This window comes from Mchenga conophoros, linkage group LG5 (assembly GCF_057382185.1).
Source record: "Mchenga conophoros isolate Kocher_MC1m ecotype Shallow Benthic linkage group LG5, M_conophoros_male_GT1.1, whole genome shotgun sequence".
Lineage (NCBI taxonomy): Eukaryota > Metazoa > Chordata > Actinopteri > Cichliformes > Cichlidae > Mchenga > Mchenga conophoros.
In genome coordinates, this window is record NC_140530.1 from 27,250,897 (window position 1) to 27,276,327 (window position 25,431).

At 39.4% G+C, this 25,431-nt stretch overlaps 1 protein-coding gene across 2 annotated transcripts in view; it reads right to left on the bottom strand.

Moving 5' to 3' along the window:
• Positions 1-297: 297 nt before the first annotated feature.
• Positions 298-25,431, bottom strand: part of pmepa1 (prostate transmembrane protein, androgen induced 1) — a 40,567-nt gene continuing 15,433 nt past the window's right edge. The window contains exons 1-5 of one of the 2 annotated variants that reach the window (XM_085274666.1): positions 13,655-14,048; positions 11,205-11,359; positions 8,646-8,699; positions 8,179-8,534; positions 298-7,791 (exon numbers count right to left, since the gene is read on the bottom strand). In XM_085274666.1, coding sequence (XP_085130792.1) covers positions 7,479-7,791; positions 8,179-8,534; positions 8,646-8,699; positions 11,205-11,359; positions 13,655-13,712 — 936 coding nt within the window. In that variant the 5' untranslated portion in view covers positions 13,713-14,048 and the 3' untranslated portion in view covers positions 298-7,478. Of the gene's footprint in view, positions 7,792-8,178; positions 8,535-8,645; positions 8,700-11,204; positions 11,360-13,654; positions 14,049-25,431 lie in introns of those variants that run through there. The other variant, XM_085274665.1, reaches the window with a different exon arrangement.

The window sequence follows — 25,431 nt, forward strand, 5'->3', positions numbered from 1 at the left end:
GAGTACCTTCTGTCAGATCAATGCTTCAGCCTGAATCAAAGTACAGTCAACAGATCTGCTGCATGATGCTATCACATCAGCATGGAACAGGAGCTAATCTAAGGGATGTACCAGCAGCTTTTTGAAATGTGCATACAAACCAAATCTTGTATGTGTACAAAGTGTCTGCGCATGTGTGTGTGTGTCTGTGTGGTGGATGAATGAATGTGTGTCAAAGGCTCCTTTCTTGCAAAAACAAAAAAAGGAAAGCCTCCAACAATTACTAAATACAAAATAAATAAGCAGACGAGACTCGGGTGAATTTATAAAACTTTTTATTTGTTTTTTTAAATCGAAGGCTAACTGAAATGTGTCTGATTCATGTTCTGTGACAACAACAATAAACCATTGTCTTGTGTTTGTAACAGAAAAGAAAATAACAACATAGCAAACCCAGCAACACATAGACCATCCAATATAAATTAAAATAAACTGTCTTAATACACAAATAAGCAGTTATTATCACTGAGAATAAGCAGGCCTCTATATAAGTGCATGAGCCATGCTGTGACAGATAACAGATTGAAGTTAAACCCTCAGCTCCATGTTCATTCTTTTTATGAACCCGGTGCTACGTTTGAGTGATGGGAAACCCAGCATTGCAGAGAACAGATCGGAGTTCCCACATTTTTATCTGACATCTGGTCCTGAGTGAAGATTTCACTCCAAAGCTGCTGATTACTTGTGTGCAGTTTTACTTCCCTGGACACAATCGCAGCATTTTATCATGCTTTTCTAAAACATCTGCACCAGCTGCACGTAGGAATCCTTACCAGAACAAACTGGTCTATTGTACAAGCCCCACAGTTTACATGCTTGCAGGATAAAACTCAAGGACAGGTGGAAGACTTCTACAATAGTCACTGCGGTGTAAGATACAGAGGCTTATTTAAATATGAACACATAACATAACTGCGAACAAGAGTGCTTTTGTATACTTTTTCTTCGACATTGTCAGAGGAAAGGCGCCACACAGCGCTGATTAAAAGAGCAGAGCAAGCAGAGAAAAATGCGATGATACAGAAATATGAAGGGAGAAAATGGTTTGCTTGTATGCCGTCCGCCAGTCTACTTGTGTTACTTAAATCATCCTTTCTTTTAAAACTGATCAAACATGTAGCAAAAACTGGAGGGAAAAAAAAAGATTTTTCCCCAAAATCGAAAACAAAAAGTTCAAGCTTGACTGAACGTTTTTTTCTTTACAGTGGTTTCGTCTTTGGAGATGTCTTAAATAATGTCACATATGAATCTGGACTGTGTGGTGTGTGATTCTTTGCAAGCAGTCAGAAATGTTAAAAGCAAATACTGCGTCTCATTAAATTTCTGAAGAAAAGCATTAATTTCAGCTGTTTTTAGTTATAGTTCCAAACATATAGAGCAGCAATAGCAACAGTAATTTGTTTTCACAAATTTAGCTTCTAATGTCGTGATTATAGAAGTCCAGCTTTACCAGGAAAAAGAAAAGGGAAGAGAAGTTGGAATGATAACATAAAAACAATAGAAGCAACCACACAGGATTTGCAGATATCTGCTTTTCCACATGTTATTTGTTTGTAGTATTTTAAGGACTTTTGGTCCATTTTAGCTTAGAAACACTGACTGTTTTTTTTCCCCTCCATTTTTTTTTCTTGGCCTGACTGGGCTTCCATACGTCACGGCTGTAACGTGTTAAGATTTTGTGCTGTCCGAGGTTTTACGTTGAAAGGCAACAGTAAAGGATTTTTTTAAGTGTAAGTCTCCGATCATGCTGGACACCAGAAGGCACACATCTAGACACTGGGTCGAGTAAGGAGACGCAATGATTAGTGGGTTACGAGGACTAGGTGCTTACATGAAGATTTATACTTGGAACTTATAAGTGCGTGATACAAATGTGCTCAAAAAGGTTCCAATAAAAGGGAACTTTAGCTAGCTTTAACATAAGCTCATCTCAAGGGATGTTGATGGGGATCTGTGGCGTCGATCCCCGCACCAATCGCACCGATTTGCTCTTCAGACAGCTGCACACTGACAACTTTAAACTTTAAAAAAGGGCACTTAAAAGCAGAAGTACATTTTCTTGTATTTACACATCCTCCCCAGAAATCTGCAGTTTTTGTGTGTTAGGTAGTTTTACACTCTCGATGTTTACAAATGAAAAAAAAAAACAAACACATTTTTTAATGATATGAACTTTTGAATTGAAGTTAAATCTTTTTGTTCTCAAGTGAATAAACATCATCAGCAACAACAACAACAACAACAACAACAACAACAATAAAAAAAACTGACATTTAGCACACTACGTTAAAATATGACTAATATAATCAAAAAGGCAAATAGTAGGTGTATTGCAACGATCTTTGCGGTGTCACTACCAAAAACATCTATCTTCATCACCATCATCATCATCACCAACAGCAACAATCTCATCACCATCATCTATTCATCGTCATCATCTGAGACAGTGTGGCCTGGGATGATTGACAGCCCAAACTAGCCACTCACATTTTGCCCGTCTCAGCGCAGGCAGGCACACTTGTACGACATAGCAACAATAACAAACAACGAACGTTTCCAAGGAGACTCAAAGACCGCTGACCCAGCGGCAGCGAGGGCCGGTTCTGAAAGGAGCTCTGTCATTGGACAGCGGCCATCTCTAGGGAACAGGAAGAGCTCGTTCAGACAGGAAGAGGGAGAGGGAGGGGAGAGGCAATCAAGGTGTGTGAAATAAATGTTTTTGCTACCTTGTGTGGTCCGCAATAACAAAAACCTCAGTGTGTGTGCGTGTGTGTTTATTGTGTGTGTGTGTCTGTGTGTGTGTGAGGCGTTTGGTTCTTCGGTGAGTTTGTTTAGTCTGCTCTGTGTGTGCCTTTATGTGTTTAGTTTTTGTCTAGACAGCTGGAGGTCTTTCCCAGGGCAGGTGGGTGTACATTAATTGCACACACGCACGCACACACATACAGTGATCTCCTAACACTTTCAGTATCTCCACGATGGATTAAAGCAACAAAAACTATGTGATCTGAGCATTGATTGGTTTAATATCTCTCTTTTATGAGACTCAAATCGAACTGAATTTTAAAAAGAAACATAAATAAATAGAATTGAGAGTTAAAGAAAAGCTCACAAACACTGGTGAACAAGTACAACTGCATGTAAACACACCAGTCTTTAGATGTAGGCAGCGCTAGGGTATTAGCAGCTGTGTAGAAATGTGTGATCTGTTCTTCCTGTCAGCCTCCAAATGACTTTTCCCTCTTTCTCCTCCTGTCTTATTTTGTATTGTCAGCCAGCCCGGGTTTTCCCCTGAAATAAGAGATTGATTCTACACATTTTTCCAACTTCCTTATACATTTTTTAAGTTCCTATCACTAATATTTGTGGTCAGAGCCTGGCCAGCCTTCTCATACCCGCTGCAAGCCCTCTGGTGCAGGAAAGGAAACCATTTAAGGAAACAACTCTGTTCAAAAACAAGTATGAAACAGAAAAATAGTTCAAAGTACCTTAGGACTGAGAACCAGGCTGCTAACCTCATTACAAGATCAAAGATTATTATTATTATTATTACAATAATTTTTTTTTAAATGAGCCAATCATCTTTCTTTTGGGGCTACAGAGAGCTACAGACTTAAAAGATGATGGGAGGGCGAATCTTTTTTCTCACTTTTTGTCTTTACTTTTTGAGAGGAATTCAGTGTTTTCAGATTTAGTAGTTTGCCGAGTAATGCTACAAGATATTTTGAAGATCTTTCTAACATCATCAAAGACTTTTCTAATCAGTTAGAAGAGTCTTTTCAATCTGTTTTATGATTTGAAATGTTATAGTTTGCTATAGAACACAAGACTGCATCATTGCGATGATAAAATGACAAGAAACAAGACTAGCATAAACACATCCAATCCATCTATCAAGCTGTAAACGTTTAGTTTGTATCCAGCAACTTAAATAAGAATTTACATTAATATCAAATTTACACAGTTTTCTATGGGGATTTTTTGTGAGACACTCATTTTTGAAGTTTTTGGATGTGGAAATGTCACCGTTCTATTTAATGGAATAGAACTGAATGGCATTTACTATGAAGAGCTCAAAGCACCAAAAATTACATCTGAAATATTCTGCAGCAATGCCTCTTTCAAAAATTGTGAAGCTGTTAATCAAAAAACATCCACCAACATTTTTGTGAGCAGTTTCATGCAGGAAATATCTTCTTCAAACCAAAAGACACCCTCGCACCTGTGCAGCTACCTGATGTTACAGGTCAAATGAGGGACATCCATTCAATCTCCCACCAGCAAGAGCCTTTCATCACACGCACATGGTTGCTTTCTTCTGCACATGGACATTTTTCAAAATTGCGGATCGGTACGAACTAAAGAGTTCCTGCATGAAATGGCTCACTGTAAGGTTTGTGGATTTTTAAATTTTTTATTTTTTGAATAAACAGGTCACAATTTCTGGAAAGAGAAACTGCTGCCGTCTTTTTCACATTTTGGCACTTTAAACACCCCAAGCAGAAATTGCCATTTACTTACATTATATTAAAGAGAACACAGGCATCGCTGTAGCTGATTTCTCCAGAACTGGGCAATTCACACACCAGTTCAACACAATCCAGTTGGATAGGAATGAATACAAAAAAATTGGGAAAATACATAAATTTACCTTTGGGCCAAACTGTCCCTGTAAACAAGGTTTATACTGGGGAACAAGTTCAGCAGATTGAATTCTTTTTATCACGATAGTTGATAGATGCTGCTGTGACTCACCATGGAAGGAAAGTACAGACAAAAAATGAAAGATTCACCATATGAGATTATAAAATGTATTGTTTTAGCCTTCAGACTGTCTCTCAGGGGATTTGGCTACAGTTTGGTTCAGTCCCTGAAGAGGGCGCTGTTGCATAAAGGCTGGACACTAGAGGGCGCTGATTTTGTCTGGATCAAGCAGCAGCTTTAAATACAAAAACTACAAATACTGATCAAGTAGCTCAATCAGCTACCTAATGCAACTCTATTAATTCTGCACTCTTAATGAGATGACACAAGACGGGCTGCTATTAACACTCGTGCCACTTTTCAACACTTCAGTGTGTCTAGTTTCAACAACCAGCCTTGTGCTGCATTCAACACTCAAAGAGTTTGAGTCCAAAGCTTAAAAGAATGAGTTTATAAACAAGAAAATTAAAAAATTTCTCCTAATTATAGAATATATTTGTTAAAGCACAGGTTCAGCTGGTTTTATGGAGACCTGTGGAAGGATAGTTGAGGATTTAAAGTCTGTATGTCTTAAAGTTCTTCAATCTCAAAATGATAAATAAAGTTGTTTTTTATTCCAGTAAATGTTAAAAGCTTTGGTCCACAACTCTTTGCATCTCTTTAAAAGCGCATCACTAGTAGTTGGAGAATCTAAATCTGAATCTAAAAACCTAAAAGGTTCTACCGTTGTGTTTAAGCTTTATTGGTTGGTTGGTCGGCGCTGGCTGACAGAAGATTGTTGTCTCTTTCCTGGTGCAATAAAGTGCTCAGAGTGGCCTGCAAGAGAGAAAAACTTAGAGAGCAGAGTGTATACATGGGTTGAAAACGTGGGAGAGAATCTATAATTCAAAGGAACCAGAGGTACGTGACCAGAAAATTTGGTCTTTTGGGTGTATGGGTGACCAAAGTGGTGCACAGTCAGTGCATCAGATATTCAGGACCTGCTGGGCGACTGGCTTCCTTCCTGAGTAATACACTACAAGGGGGGTGTCATTGGTTTGTTTTCTCTCTTCTCATCCAATGAATAAAAATATCTGACATTCAAATAAAATAACAGGATTAAAAACTAAGTCTACGACATCCTACTCTAGTTAACATCTATTGTTACATTAGACTGTCTCGATTAGTCCAGACATTTGTTGTGTCTGGTTAACATGAATAAACTCTAATGTGCTTCGCTTGTTTAGTCGAGGTAGTAATAGCCAGCTTTGGGATTGGCTAATGATTCGGCCAATAGGATGAGAGAGAGTTAAGACTTTCTGATTGGACCCACAGGTTGGATGCTGACTTGTGGCTGGCTCATGGGACTCAGACATTTGCATAAACCAACGATTATTTATTCATTTTTATCAATGGTACAGTAACGGTTAATCCGAGTCCGTTGGGCCAAAGTCAGAACCTCCCCTTACATTTATCATGATAGCAGCTGCTGTGCACCGCTCGGTCTGAGCCTCACTCACCATGTTCTTGCTTCTCTCTTGTTTTTATGCCGCAATAGACAGAGCTCCTTCAAAATAAAAGTCCCAAAAACGGTCCATTGGCGCATACTAAAAAATAGTGCAATTCTTTTCAGCAATTATATAAATAACTTTAAATTCGTGCTTTTCACTCTAGGTTTGCATACATGTGTCTGTATATATGCTCCATGTGTGACGTATATACACGTCAACATGTACGTTGCAAAAGGTGAAAAGTTGGCACCCCAACCGATTACTGATGTTTGTATCTTTTTTTTCTAAAACTAGACAACAAATAAAAAAAAAAACACTAAACAAAAGCAACACAAAAAATGTACTCATAGGAATCCATCAAGTATAGAAAAATACCCAAACTTTCCCTACTTTCTGTCTCTTTTCGATCATATTGCGGATTATTCTTTTTTCCGGTGAACAGTCTTGAACTTTGTGCAAGCGTTCTTTAAAAAAAAGAACATACATTTTTTTTAAAAAGGAAAAAAAAGAAACAACCATTTCAGTGGCAACTCCTGCATCGCTTAGGAAATGTAAGGCAGAACTTTTAGCCTTGTGCTACAACTCGCGGAATAAGCGAGTGTGCTAAAATGTCCCAGCGATGTGGCTAAAGCCTGGTGCAGAAGTGGAGTTTTGAATATGGACTAAATGGACAGAAGCAGCGTGGTGGTGGGGGATTATCACATTTAAAAAAAAGAAATCCTACAAATGGAAGAACCAAAAAGATTGTAACATTTCGCCATTTGCTTGGATAGGAATTTTCATGGATGTGTGAATAAGATAAAGAAAAAGTTCAACGGAAAAAACAGACCAAGTAAATATTCATTGTGAAAGGTGATTACGCACATCAGTCTGACAGAAGAGAGATGAGGAGGACTTGTTAAGGGAAAGAATCATCTGCTTCCATCTCATTCCCTTCTAAATCTTCCTCTCTTTTCTGACATCAATGGTTCATCAGAAGACATGAAGTAGGAAGCTGCAGAACAGGATGTGCCAGATGTTCATGCGACTGTGCTCTGCAGGAGCAATGTGGTTCTGGGTTATCTTACCCAGAGAAGCCAGTGGGGAAACTGCAAAACTGACCTGCAACAACTAAAACTAACCAGCTCTTAAACCCTTCAGAGTGGATTTTAACAACTTCGTGACTTTTCATCATTCTCCACTGGTCATTACTCCAGTGGTGAGCAGATGTAATCCCGGTTTTCTCACTGGAAGCAGAGAGCAGCACTGTCACACCTGCTGGGGTTTCTGGGATTTCTCCTTTGTATTCCTTGTGTTCCTGTTGTCCACACTTCCTTGCTGTTGATGCGGAGGTCGGAGCAGGCCTTGTATGAGCGAGGCAGGTGGTGCTTGTGAGGATATCACAGTCCGATTGTTATGGCTGGAGGTTACAGATGTTGGGTGGTAGTAGTGCCCAATCACCTCGCTGTAGGCTGGAGGAGCTCCTTCCACTCGAGAGCCCTGCTTCTGATGCCTGGACAAAGCCTCCTGGGCTTCCAACACACTGATGCCTGAATGGACACTTGGAGGGGGGGCCTGCAGTCTGAGAGCAAAATAAATGAATGAATAAATAACACTGATGAAGACAAGATGATGGCAGATAAAAAATGATTTGTTGTAGGTTTTCAGCTAATCAAATTTCTGCATTTAAAACCTTATAATGCATCATAATTACAGAAAATGAAACATAATTAAACATTAGGCTGTGAAGAGAGGATGTCTAAAGCTCTTAGTCTCTTTCTCCTTTACTGTGCAGTACATCTAGTCACAGTTAGTACAAAGTTGGTACAAAGAACATAAACATTTCTATGACGCCTTTTATAAGCTGGATAAGTCTCTGATAAAAATCCTTAACACAGGAATTAGTCAACACAACGACAAGTGAGTGATCCAAAACACAATAACGGACCACAGACTTGCTCATTGTTACCTGGCCTGCAGACAGGAGTTGGATGGATCGAGAGGGTGGGAGTCGAATACTGTTCGGTTGGGTGGCGCTCTGACCGACTCGCGGTTCAGCTCCATCTGCTGCTCGGGGTCTCTGAGCTGCAGGGTGCAGGGCCCCTGGTACGGCGGGGGCTCCTCTCCATCTGAGAGGGAGATGGTGGGGGGAAGATCGATGAGGCTCTGAGGCAGGTAGGGATAAGTTGGCTGAAAGCGACTCGGGGCGTATGTGTGCTGGAAGCGCTGGGGCTGCAGCGGAGGCTGGGAGTGGCTGTGCTGTACTTCCCGCTGTATATAGGAAGAGCCCCCTCTCTCCGGGGGGTGGGTGTTATACACCTGGTGCTGTGTGAGGAGAGATATTTAATTACTGCTGTGCCTCTAACTAATGTTGGTTTAAATGAATTTTGTACTAAATCAAACTCGAAGACCACCACTGGTTGAAGCAGCACTCACCTCATTTAGACCACTGTTTGTGCCTGTTCCCTCAGAGGACCACAGACTTCCCTCCTGTGTGCAAAAAAGTCAATTTATGTAATTAAATAATAAAAATAATTCTTTAATTTTTTCGCAGTTTGCATCTCTATTAGCAAAGAACAGCAGTAAGCAAAAGAAAATGTGGAGAAGAAGAGCATGAGAATGTCTGCATGGTGTAAACACTCAGTAGGCAGGGAAGCAGGTCTTGTGGTTGGCGCATTAGCCACTCATCTGCTGGCTGACCTCAAACCACATTTAGCACTATTTAAAAGTATAATTTATTCCTCTGATTTGTAATAGTTCAAATTTCAATAAAATTGAGCTGGTTAAGACATAGATACTAGAACGGGAATATACACTGCTGCTAATAATGATTTCAACACCGCTGTGTAATTTTTAGAGATGAGTGGTTGTAACTTCCTGTCATATATTAGTTCTTGTTTTAAACACTGTCACAAAGACTTTCCACTGCGATCGCCTTTCCCCAAACATAGAACATGAGACTTGGTACTGATACACTTCTTATTGTTTGCTCAAACTTTACTGGATGGACGGATGGATGAGTGCGTGTTATTTATTAGAGGACTCTGTTTATATAAACCTGTCTGTGCAAAAGTGTGAAGCTAACTATGATCCCTGCTATTAAAGTATTTTTAAATCTAGGTTATACTGCCTAATACTGTCTTCTCCAGTAAAACGTTGTACCTTTTACCTGTGTTTGACCTTTTCCTACAGTTAATATATGAGCTGTATTGTGTAATGTATGTGCATAATTTGACACTGTAAGCTTCACATTCAGTTAACAAAGTAAAAAAATTTTCTGTGCTCATTTAAAATCAGCAGCACATATAGTTTGGTACAACATTGCCCAACACAAGTATGACTTAAAACGTTGAAATTAAGAGTGTACATGAATCTATAATGGATTGAACAATACTTTGAGCTCAAGCTGATGTTTAGAGGGTGTCTCGATGCCTTCGGTGTCACCGCTTGTAGTGAGGAGAAGACAAAAGTAGTTCTTTGCTTCTTTAAAAAAAAGTCTGAGAGGAACTTTTCCAACTTTTGTAAAAAAAAAAAATATATATACTCTCTCTGGTGACAGTTTTCTTGCCTGCTTGTCTGGCTGCATGTGTGTCACCATGTCTGTTTGCTAATCCAAATTAACTAGGACACTATGACTCCCCTGAGCTTATAAGGAGCTCTATGTGTGTGTATGTGCATGTTTGTGCTTCATTCTTTACTCATATTTTAAACTGAAACTGAAGCCACACAGATACACACACAGACAGTGATTCAGTGGAAGGTGATTCAGGCAGCACTAGTGAAGTCATATGTTTGAGGAAGCCTCAGGTGTAAGTCGGTGCGTGTTCTTCAAATAGACATCGGCAAGTCGCCATGGCCCTTAATGAAGAAATGAGTCAGTGCGTTAGCGTTAGCCTGCAGCACAGTTTAATCACTGTGATCACATGCGGCCAGTTGGCACGCCTCTGAAACTGCTTTTATTGTGAAACTGTCTGAAACAGATGCTAACTTCCTCCAGGAAGTCTGTTTATAAAGATGAATGACTGTAACTATAAAAGGTCAGCGTGGTTGAGGGGTTTGTTATATGTTTTATCTATTTGTCTTTATAAATCATTTCGTTCATTTTTCATATATTTCTTTAACTCTCTCTCTCTCTCTTTCTTCCTACATATATCTTGTTCATAACCTTGCAAAGTTGGATAGCTTTACTGGAAAATAAAATTTCACCTGTCGAGACACTAACTTTATTCCATGTCTTAAACAGACTGTGCTATTTTATTTCTTCAATTAATGAATTCATGTATCTTACATAATATCTGCCACCATTTACAACTTTTCATTTTCTGTTTGCTCCACATATTCAAACCGACTTTATCTGTCTCTGACACAGAAACACGTGTATGTTTAAGCTATGTAAAGGCACTATGGAAAAATGAGCGGTGTAGTGATGCAGTAGGTAAGCAAAGTTGTCACTCATCTCACCAATCTGAGCCATGGTCTGAGTAACTCTCATCACTCAGGCGACTCACACATGGACTCTATACTCTGACCGAGCCCTTTGCACTACTTTCAAGCACTTTGTTCTCCAATGTCTGCCTTTCTACTGTTTTGTAAATGTTTCTCCTGCTTGTTATTTATTCCTCCTGTCTTATCATTTATATTTAATTCCTGCACAAAGCACCCATAATTTCATTGTACATGTACAATGACAATAAAGGGCTATTCTATTCTATTCTATTCTATTCTATTCTATAGTCTGGATACAAGTGAACATTTTGGTGTATTGAGGTTGAATAAAATGAATTTCTTTGAAATGAAAGAAAACAGTGAACTACAGGCCTTAAAATACATTTTCTCTTCTTTGCTCGGTGTGTCAGAACTGTGTTACCTTTTTAGCAGCAACATGTATGTAAACCCAACTGAATAAAAAGTCTTGCACACATAATGAATGAGCTACTGTAAGTGCATAGCTTGGGCAACACATCATCATGCAGTCCTGGCATAAGTCTGACTTACGTTGGCCAGTGGCAGGTGTCTCCTGCGTGTAGGGGTGTGCCTGGAGAGAAGGGAGCGTGCTGATAGGCGGTAGTGGTTGAGAAGACAGGTGATGACCACCACCATCACCATCATGACTATTACGATCACCAGAATCTGGACGAACTCCAGCTGGGCTGCAGTGACAGAGAAACAAAGACTGACATAAGTACGAGTCTCAAGAAAGCAGAAAACAGTCCTCTGTGGCTCTTCGTACAATAACCCTGATGATGGTACAGTCGCATTAACACCGTTAGGTCAGGCCTTGCAAGGACATGAAAAGTGTATGATGACATCTGCCTATTTTGCATTATATTTGAAGATCTAATATTTCTATTTATTTATTTATTGGAAAATTCAATCATTGTCAGAGACTTTTTAGATGGCCAAAGGCCTCATCCCCTGTATAGTTGCCTCAGATAACATAATCACCATCCTCTTATTACGTTTTAGGGCAATAACAGATCACGGCTCTCTAGTTTCATTCCAAGCAACAAAAAATACACACTTCAAAAGTTCAGGGCTTTCACAGAAACAAAACACTGTTGTACATCCTGATTTAGTTATTCAACTGAAATACTAATGATAATAATAACAAAATAACTCATGGCTGGATTTGAAAAATAGTATTGTCCATTTAATCATTGGGGATGTTGGTAGTTGAGGTCAAACAACATGGAGAGAGCTAAAGTACATAAAACAGTATTGCAACATATACCCAATAATTACTGTGTAAAATATATGAGTTCATCATCTTTTTTGGTTTTTTAGTACTACTTGGAGTGCTTCATCACATTCGTGGTTAAAAATGACTTCAACAAATACAAAAACACACATTTAAAGCAGGCTGGTATAATTGATGTTATTAGAAGAAAAAACAGAGAAAGATATAGTCTTCATGTCAGGTCAGGGTGTTTCACACACACACACACACACACACACACACACACACACACACACACACACACACACACACACACACACACACACACAGCCAGCCGAGGCCAGGCTGACAGACAGGGCCACCTTTGTTGAGAGACAGCCTGCTTTAAATACCCCTTAACCCTGCTCCACCTCCCCCATCATCAGCACTGCCATTATCCACACACACAGAAACGGAGGCTTTTTTCTCACACTTTGTTTTTGTTTTGTTTTTTTCACAGGGAGCAGGCAGAGGTCAGGGCCAAGTCAGACACAAGAGCATAAAGTAACTAGCAGACAACAAACCAACCCTCCCCCGCACACCCCCTGCCCACACACACTGCATTCTGTTTTTCTCACAGTCCACACCGGTTCTCACAGTCTTGAGTTCCTCTTACCAGTAAACCATCACAGAAGATGAAGAAGTATAGAGTCAGATGACTCCTGTATCGCTGGATTCATTCACGTATTACTTTTTATCACATTTATTTATATTAGCTCACAGGCTACACTGACATATTAAAGCAAAAAAAGAAAGTTTCAGAGATGCGCAGAACTGTTTGATAGAGAAGCAGAGTTTTAAAGAATCAATAGAAGTGAACAGCCAAAGTTAAAACATATACTAGTTTCTGGGAACTAAGCACCAGTTTTTTAACAAAACAAATCGAACATTTTATTTTAACCATGATTAAAAGCATCATTCTTCCCCTTCTGTTAGGCACTTATGCTTAGCACGTATGGTCTATATCAGCGGTCCCCAACCTTTTTTGCGCCACGGACCGGTTTATGCCCGACATTATTTTCACGGACCGGGCTTAAGGTGTGGCGGATAAATACAACAAAATGAAACTAGTACCGGTACCGAAAAAAAAGAAGATTTATTCATAACACACCTGAAAAGACCCAGGAAAACCGAGTTAACGATAAAAACGATAACAAAATAATGCTGAAAACCGATAAAAAACCCTGAAAACCATACATTTCACACCTGAGCCTCAACTATCGCGGCCCGGCACCAAACGACTCACGGACCGGTACTGGTCCGAGGCCCATGGGTTGGGGACCGCTGGTCTATATACACAAGAGGACCCCAAAGAACTTCAGGGAACGTGGTCAGAAGACCACTTAGGACAAACTTCTGTAAGACTTGCAGCTGCAGACTTCCTGGGATTAAAAGGATTTCCACAACAAGATAACCCAAAGTTGGCTGAGATGATGCATTTAAATGCCATTTCACTTGACCAACTGTCCAAATTTCCAAGATTTTTAATATGCAGTGACGCACATAGTAAACCTGCAAACTCCCACATGTAAGAAAAACTTTAATTGACAATTTAGATATATACATATGTAACTATCTACAACTATCTGAAAATATGCTGATTCGCATGCATTTAAAAGGAAAAATGAACTTAAAGACTAAAGCGTGCTTGCTTAAAAATAAATCAGACTCTAGTGCATACAAAGGAATCTGATAACATCCATCTTTTCATCTCAGATAAGAAACTCACCGCACAACTGTGTCTGAACACAGTTGTCATGGTTGTGACTCTGTGATGAAGGTTGCATAGTCTCGTCACTCAACAAGCCTCACAAAAAAAAAGGTTGATTTCCAGAGGACAGATCCCGAAGATCTGCTACTGAGGGAAAAGGAAGAAACCAACGCTAAACCAAAACAACAAAAATAAAAGAAAGTAAAACAAAACTTTCCAAGCTTCATATCCCGTGGATGCTCCAACACCATGTGTGTCCTCACCGGCCGTCACACACACTCTGAGCCTGGAGTAAGCTTTGTCTGCAACTTTTTCTCACACACATTCCCACACTGTCCAGACACACACAGGCGCACATATCGAGGAAACAGCTGACCAGACCCTTTCTTCTGCCCTCCCTCGCCACCAAAACCCAATAGCTGTGAACAAAAGGGGTCAGTGTGAGGGAGGAGGGGAGGCAGAGAAAGAGACAGAGGGAGAGGGGAGAGAAAAAGAGGGGGAGTGGTGGGAGCGTCTGGGAGAGGAGACAGATGGGTCAGTGGGATGGAGAGAATAATGATGAGATAGAGAGAGAGACATGGAGAAGGGAGGGGGAGCTGAGTTTGAAGTTTGAACTTCTCTGCTCATTAGGACATTCAAACACTGAGGCAATTAAACTCTTACAAGCAGAATACAATAGTTAGTACTGACTGCTTCATCATTGAAAGGATCGTTGTGGTCTGGTATGGTCTGTCATGGCACGGTATGGTGCGGCAGGGGTCAAGAACAAGAGCGCAGCTTTTTAAATATTATATGAAGAGATCGTGTATGAAATGATTCCCTGCAAATGTTGTAATTCATCCCTCTTTGACTCTCAAATCTATTTTTGCTGGTGTACAGATGCAAAATATGGAAAATTGTGTCACCGTCCATAAATATCCAGACCTAAATTTAGCTGTAAGGCAACACCATCCCTCCAGGACAAAGCCCAATATGTTGTCTCCCACAAAATAACACTTTTATCCAAAATGCTAAGAAAACTAAGCAAAAGGCAAACCATGAGAATATTTAACCTCACACTAATGAAGCCCCTTTTCCCTCATATTACTTGGAAAATGTTATAATAATTTTTTTTTTTAAATTACCAGCCAATGTCAGGGGTTGTGGGGCCTAATTACATAAGTGGATTCAAGTGGATTGGACCCACATGTACAGTCGTGGTTTTTCGGTCCATCACAGAAGATCAGCTACTGTCACGTCTGCATCTTCTCTCTGTCTCTAAGTTCTTTGGGCAGAAACCAGAGCACCTGGATGTAACCCACACATCCACAGGGTGAACTCGGAAAGCCAGGTTGGTCCGAACCCAGGATCGTTCTTGGTATGAGGTGACATTGCTAACCACTGCACTACCATGCAGCCCTGTTACATAACGTCAGAGTTCCTGTTGACGTTGTGAATGCAGAAAAGACGGCTTGGAAGGTTTATAGTTACCAAAGAGGCCACTGTGCTGTGTACGGTATGTTGCGAAGGGAAAGGAAAGGGAGGGAAAGAAAAGTTGTGGGAGTTTAGCACCAGCTGAAAGAACAAGCTGTCAGCAGGCAGTGAGCCCACAGACACGCGCACACACACACACACACACACAGTCTGGGTGGCTTCACACAGATGGCGAGACTGGCATCGCTGTATGTTTAAGTGCCTCTCTGTTCCTTTTTTGCCTTTGACAATAACAACAGTTCACTTTAACAGGCAATGTGACTGTTTACAGATAATAATTTTAGTCTGTTTATGTTTGCTCATGTGGGTGTCTGTGTTCCTTTCCTCCCATGTCTGCTACAGTACGTCCCTTAATTTCTCCCTTTGATATCTTTCCGTCCTTCCTTTCAGTCCTTTTTTTTCTCCTTTCTGTCCGAGGTTTGAACATTTCATGGCAACATTGTTCAAAAATTAAAAGTGGATTTAGCACATAAAGCCATACTGTTGCATTCTGGCACTTACACACCTTTTTTTATGTGCTAATTTAGTTGTTTGCTTCCTACTGGATATCTCAAAACTGGTCATCTTAATATTATATTTATAGCACTTCTATTGACATATTTATAGCTTTGTAGTGACACTAGGCTTGTTTGACTCATTTTGGTAAAAGTACATATATAGCCAAATCTGATGTAAAGTGGGCCCCAACAGCAAAACCCATGCATATTAAATTAACAATATTAATAATAAGAAGTAAACATGTCCACCTTCTCTGTTGCTTTTAGTCTAAATAAGTAAAACCACATTTATTAAACCATTCTTTACAAAACACATGAAGAGCAGACTATAAGTGATAGATTAAAGTAGATCTACAAGTATTTTGGAACTACAGATTTGTTTTTTTTTTTTTTTTACTTTTTTACAGTTTAGACAACTTGTAGAGATAAAAAAAAAAATACTTTTAAGCTTCCAGATATTTCCACACCCTTGTAATATTTTGGCATCGACACACCAGGGGTTCTGGCCCGTGGACCGAATGTTTGAAAGCTGCATTTACAGGCACAAGTTTGAGCCACTCTGTTTTAATGTTTGTTATCCTGTTTCCTTTCGGCTTTTGCAAATTGATGCGTCATCATTCAATAAAAAATTCCTACTATTGCTATAAACACATACTCTGTCAATTCCCTTGAACACAGAGCTCCCAAAACTGCGAGGCCAGCAGGTCGGCCAGCAGCTCTCCTCCCTTCCCTTTCTTTTCTGCTCTTATTTTGATTCTCTCTTTTCTCTCCAGTGTCAATAATGCTGCGTTTAGCTCACTCCTTCCATTCTGCATGCTAACTGTGTTTTAATCCACTTATGCCGCTCATTTTAAGGTGCATAATTTTGCAGAGAGATTTTATTTTATTTTTGGCATGTTTTTCCCCCACCCTGTGGAGATTTAAAATGCGCAGCCATTCCACCTCATTTTCCCCATTCCCTCTTCTTCTCTTTTCTCTCTGTCATCTTATTCTTCATCCTTATTTCTCTTCTCTTTCAATCGCAGAAGCCTTTTTGGTATGCCAAAATTATTTTTAAAGCAAATGTGTTGTGCAGATGCACCACTGAAAAACATCCTTGAGGCTAAAACATGCTCCAGCGAAGATACATAATAACACTGTGTCTGTGGTATGCTACAAAAAGCAGGTTTGTGCAAACCGCAGAGGCTCCAAAATCTCAGCTACATGCTCATATGTGTGCATTCAAAGAGACAAGAAAAGAAATATAAAACAAATAGGCAAACAATGATCAAGCTTTAGTGTATTTGATTTCTTCCTGGCAGACAAAAATGTGCACCGCCGAGTATTTGTGCCAAATGCAAACAGAAAACCGCATTCATGGGTTTATTAAGCCTCAGCCCACGCTGCTTTGACAATTGCTAGGTTATAAGTCAAAGAAATCCCTCTGCCCCAGATAAATTTCAAAAGACACTGCTACCCTTGTTGACTTCATCAAACTCTTTTATTTTTTGTCTTTAAATAATGGACAGTGGACTGTGATCCAAAAGACGACTTCTCTAACCCTAACCTTCATTGTATTTCACACAAATGGAGTCTAAAAAAATCTCTTACTAATTCATTAGCCATCTGGGGTGCAACTGTATTGTGCAAAATAATTTTTATTTAATCCTTGAATAGTTAAGGCGATATTTTCAGCTCACCTGTTTGTTCTAATCTGCAGTTTACTAAAAAAATTGTCCCATGTGTGATGGTGATTAAAAATGACTTAAATGGCTCATCCAGGTTCAAATTATCTTCAGTTGACTGACTAATTGAATCAGTGCAGGTGCTTAACCTTCAGCCAGATTAGACAAGCAACCAAAATAACTGAGAGGATTCATTTATGACCCCTTATCTTTTATGCAGGAATATTTTTTCTAATGACGCCATTTGAGTTTATCATAGCTGCCGTCTTTCCTTAATCTATGACAGATGCCTTCTAATATATAATTGTATTGTGTAATTGTTTTAATCATTTTAATGCAATAAAAGCATCTCCAACTCGTCTCCATTAGTTGTTTTGCTGTTATTTGCCTCAAGGCTTCTGCAGCAGCACGTCTTGCTATTCTAGGCCTATTAGCTATGCTTCATTGCAACATTGTAGCGATCAGACACTGAAAATTAGTGCACGATTTTAAAACGTGCATATATTTTCAAAGTGATAAAAAACTGAAAAGTTGAAGAAGTCAAAGTTTGACTTTATGACTGAACTTAAAACAGTTGAGAGTTACATTTCATTTTTTGTTTTTATGAATTTGATTATGCCAAAAAGAATTTGCAGCATATTAAAGATAATCTCAGAAAAAGATGGTTTGTGTAAAAACTGATCATCAAAATAAAAGCCTGACATCTCTCATTTCATCCTGAGTCTGATTGCACAGCTTACATCAGCTTAGAGACTAAACAGAAAGTCTGTGGTGCTTTCTGGTTTATCAGGACTGAAACAAAAAAAATGGTGTCAGGTTGAATTATGCAGGATTTACAGTGTTGCACTAAAATTCAGCATATTTTCTTTTTGAAAGATCAAGGTTCAGACCTGTGTCTTCCCAGTGCCTTATCTTCAAGGAAGAACAATTCTAAATAGCCGTTTGAAGTTCCTTTAATTTTCCTTGTGCAATGCTAAAGAAACATTTTCACTTCTCAGAATTGTTGCATGAGAGAGATTGCTGATCGCTTCCCTCCCTCTGTGGTGTTGTCTAGACAGGAGGAGGCCGTAAGCCTGGCAGGCAGGCAGACACTCCATGGTTAATCTAAAGCAATTAGCTCATTTGTCATCCGCTGCCTGCTCTCAGTCTATCTGCCTCCTTCTCCTCCTCCTCCTGCATTCAACTAAAGGTCACAAGCGGTCATTGCCGAGTCAGATGGCTCTGAGAGTGCAGACAGAGAGAGAGAGTGGGGAGGGCAGGAGAATTGAGGGAGGGGTGGTAGGAGAAAGGAAGACAGGGAGGAAGAAAATATGGTGGGAAGGAAGGAGGGAGTGGAAGGGAAGAAGTTGAAGAGTGCAAAGCAGGGAATGTGAAGGGAGGCAGAAAAGAAGGCAGGACATGAAATATATTAGCAAAGGAGATGGAAAATATGAGGTTGAAAAGCTTAAAAAGGGAGGAAGGAAGGCAACCAGAAAAGAAAATGTAAAAAAAAAAATCAATGATGAAAAGAGTAGAAAGGGAGAAAGGGAAGAAGAGAGAGAGAAGAGCTCGCTAATTCCTCCCCCCTTTCTCAGTCCTCAGATGACTCGACAGTCTGGGTAGTCAGAAATAGCACAGACAGCTGTGTGTGTGTGTGTGTGTGTATGTGTGTGTGTGTGTGAGAGAGAGAGTGTTTGTGCAAGCTCCTATATGTGTGTGAGTGTGAGAGGCAGAGTTATAGGTCATAGGTTCACACAATTTTGCCTGCCAATTTCCATGAGAAAGGCTATAGGGGGCAATGGGTGGTGGTATATGTGTGTGTGTGTGTGTGTGTGTGTGTGTGTGTGTGTGTGTGTGTGTGTGTGTAAGGGAGGTTTGCACAAACACCCACACATACATACAAGAAAGACACACAAAATGATACACACTGTCTCTTCCCATTGACTTTGGAAGTCATAGTCATGGTGCAGCCAACAAGTGTGGGAACTTTGGTCCATAAAACTCCCACTGCTTGATTCAACAGTGGGAAAATAGAGACAGAAATGTGTGTGTGTGTGTGTGTGTGTGTGTGTGTGTGTGTGTGCATGTTTGAAGGGGTAAGTTATCATCCTTCCTCATCTTTCTCTAACCGTCATCCCATTTCTGATTCTCATCTTTCATTAGTCTTTGCTCTGACAAAATGTAAAACCAGAACTGTAACTTTACATGATCCACTTGCACAGTGTGTAATTTTACATTACCCAAAGCCTACTTTGCAAATGAGGACCAGATCCTGCTGGCTAGGGCATTGTTTTAGATGGTGGAAGAAACCGGAGCTCCCAGAGAAATACGTGCAAGTACGGAGAGAAGGTGCAAATGAGTGAAAGGCCCTGCCCGGGTTTGAACCCAGGAAGAAGTTAGAGGTAACAGCAAGCAAAATGTGCTGACATATGTACCTGAATCCATCTCAAATGGAGATTCTTTCCCTGTAAAAACAAAAAAAATGAATGCATGCAAATCAGTACAGAGGTTAACTATGTCAAACCACTGTACTGTAATAATAATAATAAAACAAATACTGATATCACAGTCTATATATCAAATTTTAAAACTAAATGGATAAGGGAAAAAAACAAAACAGCCATCACTGCCATTGTGATAAAGAGCATTATTTCACCACGTAAGTAACCACCTTATCTAAATGTTCAGTGCAGACATTTTACAACAAGACAAAATAAAGTAGAACTGGAGGATATGTAATAGGTGTAAGAACTGGGTGTATGGAATAGATGAGTGCTGGAGTGGAAGAAGGACAGAGAAGCATTAGTCTAAATTTAGAGTGTTAATCCAGGGAACTCCCATGTTAAATTGCAAGTCCCATCTGGAACGCTAGCTATGCTAACTCTAGCAGAGAGTAGGTCACTGACTCTGAGTAAACTAAATATCCTGACCATGAAACACATAAAGCATGCTGCCAGCTCTCACCAATACAATACAGGTGCTGTGACCTTTGACACTTTGACCTTCAGACTTTAATGACCTTTCAGAGTCCACCCTAATAACACATTTGACTCAGTTTTTTTTAAATACAAATGATAAAATACAAAAGTCTTTGTTTTTTAACAAGAACCAATGACAACTTTAATAAAACTGAATAATAATAATAAGAATTATTATTAGAAAAAAGTAAATGTGTTTGGATAGCATTAAAAGCTATAGTACTGAAACGTCTCATTGAGCAGGTCGCACTAATCAGTAAGTTTGGTGCTTTCATGTTTTATGCTGTTTTCACCTAAAACAATTGCAACACAGCTGATTAAAGTTCTACGAGTTCACAGCTTTTTGAGGTTTCTTGTAAAAATACTGGAAGAAGAATTACTTTCGTGACAGGTGGTGAATATACTGAGCTACAGTACTGTACATTAGCTTACTTACATTTTATTTAAAAAAAATGCAATTTCAATACCACTAATGCATTTTTGTAATTGTAAATAATTTGCTTTTTGGCTTGACTTTGTTTTACTCTCTGTGATATGTATGCGTATGTCTGTTTTCTGAAGTTGGCCATGTTTTGAAGTTGCTATTAAAAGATATAACCATGCTGTTTGTTTGACTAGCTCTCATCAGCATGTGGGCGGTATTTATTATAGTTGTCTTGTGTTTGGCATCTGTTGTCCAAAGGTTTTACAGAAATAACTCATTTTTTATCTTTAATTCTGTTATAGCAATTGCACTGTTTTCACCAAAATTATTACAGTAAAAAATGTAAAACTGTATAAAAGACATTATCCTGACCACACAGTTACAGTTATGTTTCTGCATGTCTTAAGAATATTTGTTTTTTCTGGTTTGCAGGAGTCTGGCTGAGCTGTGGGATGATAAAGGAAATGAATAAAAATTAAATAGAATCCCTGCTGTGCTGACATCAGAAACATCAGCGAAATGGAAACAAGGCACAGACAAACGCAAACAACACACCTCATACTGTACTGGACACGCAAAGCCATCAATGTTAACAATGGAAAAAGTGACAGTATGTAAAGTCCAACAAGGAGACCGGAAATCATTCACTCAGTATTCTCACACACACACACACACACACACACACACACACACACACACACACACACACACACACACACACACACTGCTCCTCTGTGTACTAGCTGACCTGCAGAGCATTCTGTCTGAAACATATGAAAATCAAACCTCATTATCAGCTGCTTGTCTGGCTCTGTGTTTGTGTGTGCCCGCGCGAGTGTATGTGTGTGTTGCTCATTATAATTCTAGCCAGAAGGAGCTAGACTACCCCTGTCGTCTCGCACCCCCGCACACGCAGACGCGCACGCACACAGATAGACCTTCGTTCACAAACACACACGGTGTTCATTTGAATGAGAAAGAGACAAGAAAGTCACGGGGCAGGTCACATTCGCGTGTGTGTGTTTATAATGGACCTGATCCAAAGTGACACTAGACATAATAATAATCATTAGCAGCGTGCAATCAGTGGCTGCGCGCACACAGACACACATTTACAGGTCATCAGGTTAGCTAACAAAGTTACTGGTTCAATTCCTTCTGTCAGCAGTGGCAAATTTTTGCCAAAGTGCCCTTTAGCAGTACTATTACAGCAAAATTACACCAACCTTTACTGTTATATTGTTACATTTACTTTTGTGCATGACTAGTCTTTTCTGTATTCTACATCTACAAGCTTACATGGATAAAATAATTATTGTCCCTCATTCATTTTTTAAAAATTCAGCGCTCCTCTTTTCTTTGTAGCTGTGCACTTTTTGACCTTCTTTAAAAAAATCAGTTACTGGTTCAACTCTATTTCAAATAACTGAAAATCAGCCTTTGATCAACAAAATCTTTCTAGTGGGAATTAAAAAGTTGAAACACACTTTGCATGGATAAACCTGCAGAGGGCTCATTAATGGTTGGATCATTAATGATTGCCTACAGTTGCCTTTTTCTCCACATTGCTAATGGTCTCTTGCCAGGCCCACTTCACGTCAGGACAGCTCTCCCTCACTCTCCACATCTGTGCCGAGCCACAGGCCTCACTTGGACCCACAGTCTGGGCCCAGCTTTCAACATGATAACCCAGTGTTCCCACCACGTCCCCTGTTAATGAATGTGTGTGTTTGTAAAGCCAATAGTTAAATAATCACGATTTCATTTTAGTATACACAATTATTATTTCTGTCATAAAAGAACAGTACGGATATCATGCATATTATAACTGGCATACACTAGGGGCTGAGAGCCAAGGATCAGTTTTCAATATGATATTATTACATTAGGTTGTTTACAGTAACACATCACAGTACAGTGACACCCCTCTCTTCACTTTACCCTCATTCATTTTATACGCTCCACCATAAGGAGTCTTTAAGTGACCTAAGACTGGCAGGGTAGCCCGTTTAGATCTCCTGAATGCTTTAATAAAAATGTTAAGTATTTGGCACCAGTGTGTTGATAACTTATCACAAGAGGACGTGATTCAATATGATAAATGTGCCAGTGCACGATATTTCTTTCATAGCTCCAGCTAATGACTCTTCTGAGATTATTTCTGCTTATTAACCAAATATTTGTTCTATAAAACATTAGAAAAAGAATCGCTGTCACATTTTCCTAGACTCCAGACAGCATTGTCAAATGTCTAGCGGTGTCTGATTAACAGTTTGAAGAATAAAGAAATTCCGTTAATGTAAAAACTGGCACAGATCTGTCAAATGTTTCATGTTATTGGCCAGAAATGACTTCAATTATCCAAACAGTCGTTGATTAATTTCCTGTTGTTTGATTTAAATTAATGTTAATAATGAATTTCAATGTCACGATTTAATGCATTAAGTAATAATAATAGATTGCATTTATATAGCGTTTTTCGGGACCCCTCAAAGCACTTTACAATTCCACTATTCATTCACTCTCACATTCACACACTGGTGGAGGCAGCTACAGTTGTAGCCACAGCTGCCCTGGGGCAGACTGACAGAAGCAAGGCTGCCATATCGCGCCATCGGCCCTTCTGACCAACACCAGTAGGCGGCAGGTGAAGTGTCTTGCCCAAGGACACAACGACCGAGACTGTCCGAGCCGGGTCTGGAACCGGCAACCTTCCAATTACAAGACGAACACCCAACTCTCTACTCTAAGTAGTATTAAGATGCATCCTGTATACATGGATTGGGGAAATTGGGCTGATTTTTTTTTTAAATTTTGATGAGATGTTACTGATTTTTTCCAGCTACTATTAGTTTAATCTTAGTCGGTCACTTTAGTGAGCAAGAATTTGTAAGTGTGCTAAGTCACTAAATGGGTTTCTAACATCTAAGACATTTTGAGCTACGTCCAAAAGCTGAAAGAAACCAAAAGTTTGCTTTTATCTGACAAAACAGTTATAAATTATTTTACTTGCGTATCCTCAATAGAGAACTGTTTTAAGCCATGCTCCAAAAACTTGTTAAAAATGACTCATAGCATTAAATGTATCACAATAGCCCACTAATAGTGAATTTTTATGCATTTAGAAGAATATAAAAGAAATAATACTGAGAAAAATTAGTGGTGTTTCAGTGATAAAGGGTCACTAAGGAGGTATGAATTTAGTGTAATAAATATTCAAGGACAAACCTGTTGTGTTCTGCAGGTGTGTGTGCCTAAGATAAGCTAAAAGCAGTTATAGAGGTAATGAGTTTGCGATCAAGCCTGCAAAACGAGGCAAATATATGTATGTGTGTGTGTGTGTGTGAGCCAGGCATTCGTCTCCAGCTGCCAAATCAAAACTCGCTCAGCCAGTCCTTTCATGCACACACACACACATGCGCACACACACACCTGGCTAGACAAAACAATGTCTGTCTGACCCTGTGTGCGTTTTTGTGTGTCTGCATGGGAAAATCAATTCCACATTAATAAACAATGGTTAATGAATTAAAAGCACTTCTGTCTGCGGCTACAGTGAGTGTGTGCGGAACACAAGCAAACACTGAGAACGATGTTAATGATTTACTGTGCACGAAAATCTGTTGTGCTCAGACTGGATGCCATGTGATTCAAGTACCAATCCCCACTAAAAGCTCTACTATTAAATATTTTGATATCAGTGATGAATTGGATGACTAAACATAATCTAAAATAGATCACTTGTATTGATGAATTCACAAATTTTACAGCTCTTTCTTTTAAAGACTTGCTAGGAAGCTGTGTTCATAATTAATCTCTTTTAAAAACGACACACCTGTTACGCAGTTACAAGTTACACACTAACAGCTGAAGAGGTGGAGGCCAAACAAAGACTCGAAATAAGGAGTAGGTTTGCTCAGAAGGCTCTTAATTCTAACTTTCATTATATATTTTTTTCTCAATAATGAACAATTTTACTATTGTAGGGTCTACCTTACAATAAAAAGCGCCTTGAGGCGACTGTTGTTGTGATTTGGCGCTTTACTCATTTATCTGCTCAGGATCATAGCGACGAAGTCCAAATTCCAAACATATTTGGTTTGCTTTTAGAATTTAAAAAACATAATAAGCAAACGCTGTCATTTCACAAGCAGCAACCTGTTGAAGTTTAAGGTTTCACGATCTATGCTTCAAGAATAAGTCATTTGGAAAAGTTGTACTATTTTCCTTAGTATCTTCTAAGACTTTTTTGTGGTTTTGAAGTGCAACCAGACTATTTGTGGTTGTATTAAAAACCAGAAAGCCTATCCTAACACACATTTTGCTAATTTTCTTAAGTTAGTAGCAATTCCCCTCCCAGGCAGTCGCTCCTTTTATTTCATTGAAGAATTGTAACAGATGCCAATACCTATGATGATGGTGGAATAATAATGTAAATGCTACATTTGATGATCTCTGTTTACATTAACATGCTCCATTAAGGAAATACTGAACCATTTGATGACTAAACACATTCTTACCCTCCCTTGACCAACACCGCCACCCTCACTCTCTTTATAAACTGCAATCCAACAATAGCAACAAGTGAACACCTGAATGCTTCCTTTATTATTCAGGTGCCGTTGAGCAAGAAACCGAAGCCTCACCTGCCTCACGAGAGCTGATTAGAGGTGAGTCTTTAAGAAAGAAAGTGCACTCTCAGAGCCCGGTGGCTAAAACGTTCAAAAACACCTGGCTCTGAGAGGGCACTTTCTTTCTTAAAGACTCACCTCTAATCAGC